Here is a 5,439-nt window from a genome sequence, read left to right as displayed (position 1 = left end):
CGAGGAGAGAGAGAGAGAGGCTGAGGTGTGTGTTGTGTCAAAGTCAACTCTCAGAGACTGGGACAGACCTAGAGAGACAGGAGAGAGAGGAGAGACAGGCTGAGGTGTGTGTTTTGTCAAAGTCAACTCTCAGAGACTGGGACAGACCTAGAGAGAGACGAGAGAGAGGAGAGAGAGGCTGAGGTGTGTATTGTGTCAAAGTCAACTCTCAGAGACTGGGACAGACCTAGAGAGACAGGAGAGAGGCTGAGGTGTGTATTGTGTCAAAGTCAACTCTCAGAGACTGGAACAGACCTAGAGAGAGAGAAAGAGAGAGAGGAGAGAGAGGAGAGAGAGGCTGAGGTGTGTATTGTGTCAAAGTCAACTCTCAGAGACTGGGACAGACCTAGAGAGAGAGAGGAGAGAGGCTGAGGTGTTTGTTGTGTCAAAGTCAACTCTCAGAGACTGGGACAGATCTAGAGAGAGAGAGGAGACAGGAGAGAGAGGAGAGAGAGGAGAGAGAGGCTGAGGTGTTTGTTGTGTCAAAGTCAACTCTCAGAGACTGGGACAGATCTAGAGAGAGAGGAGAGACAGGAGAGAGAGGAGAGAGAGGCTGAGGTGTGTATTGTGTCAAAGTCAACTCTCAGAGACTGGGACAGATCTAGAGAGAGAGGAGAGAGAGGAGAGAGAGGAGAGAGAGGCTAAGGTGTGTGTTGTGTCAAAGTCAACTCTCAGAGACTGGGACAGACCTAGAGAGACAGGAGAGAGAGGAGAGACAGGCTGAGGTGTGTGTTTTGTCAAAGTCAACTCTCAGAGACTGGGACAGACCTAGAGAGAGACGAGAGAGAGGAGAGAGAGGCTGAGGTGTGTATTGTGTCAAAGTCAACTCTCAGAGACTGGGACAGACCTAGAGAGACAGGAGAGAGGCTGAGGTGTGTATTGTGTCAAAGTCAACTCTCAGAGACTGGGACAGATCTAGAGAGAGAGGAGAGACAGGAGAGAGAGGAGAGAGAGGCTGAGGTGTGTATTGTGTCAAAGTCAACTCTCAGAGACTGGGACAGACCTAGAGAGAGAGGAGAGAGAGGAGAGAGAGGCTGAGGTGTGTGTTGTGTCAAAGTCAACTCTCAGAGACTGGGACAGACCTAGAGAGAGAGAGGAGAGACAGGAGAGAGAGGAGAGACAGGAGAGAGAGGAGAGAGAGGCTAAGGTGTGTGTTGTGTCAAAGTCAACTCTCAGAGACTGGGACAGACCTAGAGAGAGAGAGGAGAGACAGGAGAGAGAGGAGAGAGAGGCTAAGGTGTGTGTTGTGTCAAAGTCAACTCTCAGAGACTGGGACAGACCTAGAGAGAGAGAGGAGAGACAGGCTGAGGTTTGTGTTGTGTCAAAGTCAACTCTCAGAGACTGGGACAGACCTAGAGAGAGAGAGGAGAGACAGGAGAGAGAGGAGAGAGAGGCTAAGGTGTGTGTTGTGTCAAAGTCAACTCTCAGAGACTGGGACAGACCTAGAGAGAGAGAGGAGAGACAGGCTGAGGTTTGTGTTGTGTCAAAGTCAACTCTCAGAGACTGGGACAGACCTAGAGAGAGAGGAGAGAGAGGCTGAGGTGTGTGTTGTGTCAAAGTCAACTCTCAGAGACTGGGACAGACCTAGAGAAAGAGAAAGAGAGAGGAAGGAATGAAGGGGGGGTGGAGAGGGAGGGAAGGAAGGAGGGATGGAGAGGGGAGCGAGAGAGGGACAGAGAGAGAGAGAGAAAGATAATAACATTTTTAATACAATGGTAGACCTATAATGAATAATGTTGTGAAATACATGGTTCCCCTCTGAGCAAGACATATCACTAGGGTCAACAAAAGTCAACTCTACAACCCTACAAGCTGTCAGCTGGAATAACATGCAACAAGATACCACACTGGCTGAATAACTGTGTGTGTTAGGGACACACACAGTTATTCAGCCAGTGTGGAGGTTTAGGAATAGAGTTGTCTCTCTGGTTTCTTTGGAGGTTTAGGAATAGAGTTGTCTCTCTGGTTTCTATGGAGGTTTAGGAATAGAGTTGTCTCTCTGGTTTCTATGGAGGTTTAGGAATAGAGTTGTCTCTCTGGTTTCTATGGAGGTTTAGGAATAGAGTTGTCTCTCTGGTTTCTATGGAGGTTTAGGAATAGACTTGTCTCTCTGGTTTCTATGGAGGTTTAGGAATAGAGTTGTCTCTCTGGTTTCTATGGAGGTTTAGGAATAGAGTTGTCTCTCTGGTTTCTATGGAGGTTTAGGAATAGAGTTGTCTCTCTGGTTTCTATGGAGGTTTAGGAATAGAGTTGTCTCTCTGTAGTACAGCCACATTGGTATGTTAGTAAAGAGCTGATTTCTACGGTGATAAAGTTATGTTTATATTTCCATGGTACCCACCGTGCCCGTTGCTTAGCGAAGCCAGACAGTTCTCTCTGGGGGTCCGAGCTGCCTCACCCCTCTCCAACAGAGTGTCACCTCTCCCCGCTAGGGCCTCCCCCCTCTCCCCCAGAGTTCCTCTCAGGGGCCTCCAAGCTGACACCGCTGATCTCCTCTGGTTCACATCCATACTGGAGAGATACGGAGACCCTGCACACACAGGGTAGGGTTAGGGTGGTAAAAGCAATGGAGTTGAATTTGAAGTTTAAAGTCAGATGTATTGTAGATGATAGCTGGTCTTACTGGGAGAAGGGGGAGGTTTACCAGACAGCTTCTTTTTCCTGGCTTTCTGTTGAGACACAAAACAAGGGTTAGCCACACACACACACACACACACACACACACACACACACACACACACACACACACACACACACACACACACACACACACACACACACACACACACACACACACACACACACACACACACACACAGGGGAACAGAAAGTAATCTCACCTTTCCAGAGTCTGATATGTAGGTAGCAAGAGAAAGTCCATCCTCAACCTTGGAAACAAGGAGAGGAGAATTAGTTAGTGAGTCTATCTATACAACTTACGGTAGGCTAATAGAGTAGCAGGACAATAACTGCTGTCACGGTGATGTCGCAAAACAGTATCCAATCTACAGAAGTAGTACTACAGAGGCTAACTAAAACAGTATCCAATCTACAGAAGTAGTATTACAGTAGATAACTAAAACAGTATCCAATCTACAGAAGTGGTACTACAGTAGTTAACTAAAACAGTATCCAATCTACAGAAGTGGTACTACAGTAGATAACTAAAACAGTATCCAATCTACAGAAGTAGTACTACAGTAGTTAACTAAAACAGTATCCAATCTACAGAAGTAGTATTACAGTAGATAACTAAAACAGTATCCAATCTACAGAAGTAGTACTACAGAGGCTAACTAAAACAGTATCCAATCTACAGAAGTAGTACTACAGTAGATAACTAAAACAGTATCCAATCTACAATAGTAGTACTACAGAGGCTAACTAAAACAGTATCCAATCTACAGAAGTAGTACTACAGAGGCTAACTAAAACAGTATCCAATCTACAGAAGTAGTACTACAGAGGCTAACTAAAACAGTATCCAATCTACAGAAGTGGTACTACAGTAGATAACTAAAACAGTATCCAATCTACAGAAGTAGTACTACAGAGGCTAACTAAAACAGTATCCAATCTACAGAAGTGGTACTACAGTAGATAACTAAAACAGTATCCAATCTACAGAAGTGGTACTACAGTAGTTAACTAAAACAGTATCCAATCTACAGAAGTAGTACTACAGAGGCTAACTAAAACAGTATCCAATCTACAGAAGTAGTACTACAGAGGCTAACTAAAACAGTATCCAATCTACAGAAGTAGTACTACAGAGGCTAACTAAAACAGTATCCAATCTACAGAAGTGGTACTACAGTAGATAACTAAAACAGTATCCAATCTACAGAAGTAGTACTACAGAGGCTAACTAAAACAGTATCCAATCTACAGAAGTGGTACTACAGTAGATAACTAAAACAGTATCCAATCTACAGAAGTAGTACTACAGTAGTTAACTAAAACAGTATCCAATCTACAGAAGTGGTACTACAGTAGATAACTAAAACAGTATCCAATCTACAGAAGTAGTACTACAGTAGTTAACTAAAACAGTATCCAATCTACAGAAGTGGTACTACAGTAGTTAACTAAAACAGTATCCAATCTACAGAAGTGGTACTACAGTAGATAACTAAAACAGTATCCAATCTACAGAAGTAGTATTACAGTAGATAACTAAAACAGTATCCAATCTACAGAAGTAGTATTACTAAAACAGTATCCAATCTACAGAAGTAGTATTACAGTAGATAACTAAAACAGTATCCAATCTACAGAAGTAGTATTACAGTAGATAACTAAAACAGTATCCAATCTACAGAAGTGGTACTACAGTAGATAACTACATCAGTAAAGTCGTAAAACAACACACCATATCTTCTAGGTCTTCGTCCGTCGGGATATCGCTGGCCACGAGAGACATCGTTGAAGTTGGATACAGATTATAAAATAATAAACTAATCTCTCTTTGGAGAAATTGGACAGTTGGAGAACCTCTCTTTGCGTGTTCTTGTCATTTTCCTGTGCTTCATTTCGCTACGTTGACACGTTTGCCTTAGCTATAGCTGCGGGGAAAAACAAGCATTTGGTAGAGATATAAAATAAAATAAACACCTCTTACTTTGAGATCAAAACATAATCAAATGCCTGTCCTCAAAACGACACGAAAGCAACAATAGCCTCGCAGCTATAGCCTACCCCAAGCGATTATTTTAGATTTCGTTACGAGCACAGCAGACACCTACAATCTCTCGTATTACACCGTTGCTCGGGAATAAACGATGCAGAAATGGAAATATAATTTAATAGTCTTCTTTGATAAATCCTTTGATGTTGTTTTTCTCTGGCATCAGTAGTCTAGCAACAACACAACAATTGTAGCGGAGCAGAAATACGTTGATGTTCGTTTATGAGCGTCTTTGCTGCGCAGGTTTTACGCAGATCACGATGAGAGTGATAAGAGTCCTGTAAGTCAGCATTTCACCTGTTGTATTTGGCGCACGGGACAAATAAACGTTGATTTAATTTGATAAAAGTTCATACAATACACCATAATGACAAAGTTAAAAAAAAGATTTTAGAAATGTTTCCTACAAAATAAAAAATAATTGGATACTGGCGTCCGGTGTCTGTCTGTAATCTGACACCTTGGTTAGATTGACAAGAAGTTCATCTTTAAACCTGTTTAATAGTTGTATCTTTTCAGAATTTTTATAATGAGTATTTCTGTATTTGAATTTGGCGCTCTGTAATCTCACTGGATGTTGGCCAGGTGGGGACAGGTCCCTACATACCCTAGAGAGGTTTTAATGTTGTCGATGTTGGCCAGGTGGGACAGGTCCCTACATACCTTAGAGAGGTTTTAATGTTGTCGATGTTGGCCAGGTGGGACAGGTCCCT

At 42.9% G+C, this 5,439-nt stretch overlaps 1 protein-coding gene across 9 annotated transcripts in view; it reads right to left on the bottom strand.

Moving 5' to 3' along the window:
• LOC118936549 (IQ domain-containing protein E-like) overlaps positions 1 to 4,971 on the bottom strand; it is a 22,164-nt gene extending 17,193 nt beyond the window's left edge. For 7 of the 9 annotated variants that reach the window (XM_036948763.1, XM_036948766.1, XM_036948767.1 and 4 more), the window contains exons 1-4: positions 4,412 to 4,971; positions 2,880 to 2,927; positions 2,663 to 2,708; positions 2,381 to 2,569 (exon numbers count right to left, since the gene is read on the bottom strand). In XM_036948763.1, the coding sequence (XP_036804658.1) occupies positions 2,381 to 2,569; positions 2,663 to 2,708; positions 2,880 to 2,927; positions 4,412 to 4,462 (334 nt within the window). In that variant the 5' untranslated portion in view covers positions 4,463 to 4,971. The remainder of the gene's footprint in view (positions 1 to 2,380; positions 2,570 to 2,662; positions 2,709 to 2,879; positions 2,928 to 4,411) is intronic. The other 2 variants (XM_036948764.1, XM_036948765.1) reach the window with 2 other exon arrangements.
• Positions 4,972 to 5,439: the final 468 nt, after the last annotated feature.

This window comes from Oncorhynchus mykiss, chromosome 17 (assembly GCF_013265735.2).
Source record: "Oncorhynchus mykiss isolate Arlee chromosome 17, USDA_OmykA_1.1, whole genome shotgun sequence".
Lineage (NCBI taxonomy): Eukaryota > Metazoa > Chordata > Actinopteri > Salmoniformes > Salmonidae > Oncorhynchus > Oncorhynchus mykiss.
The sequence above is the reverse complement of the archived record's forward strand: the minus strand, read 5'-3'. Positions and strand labels throughout refer to the sequence as shown.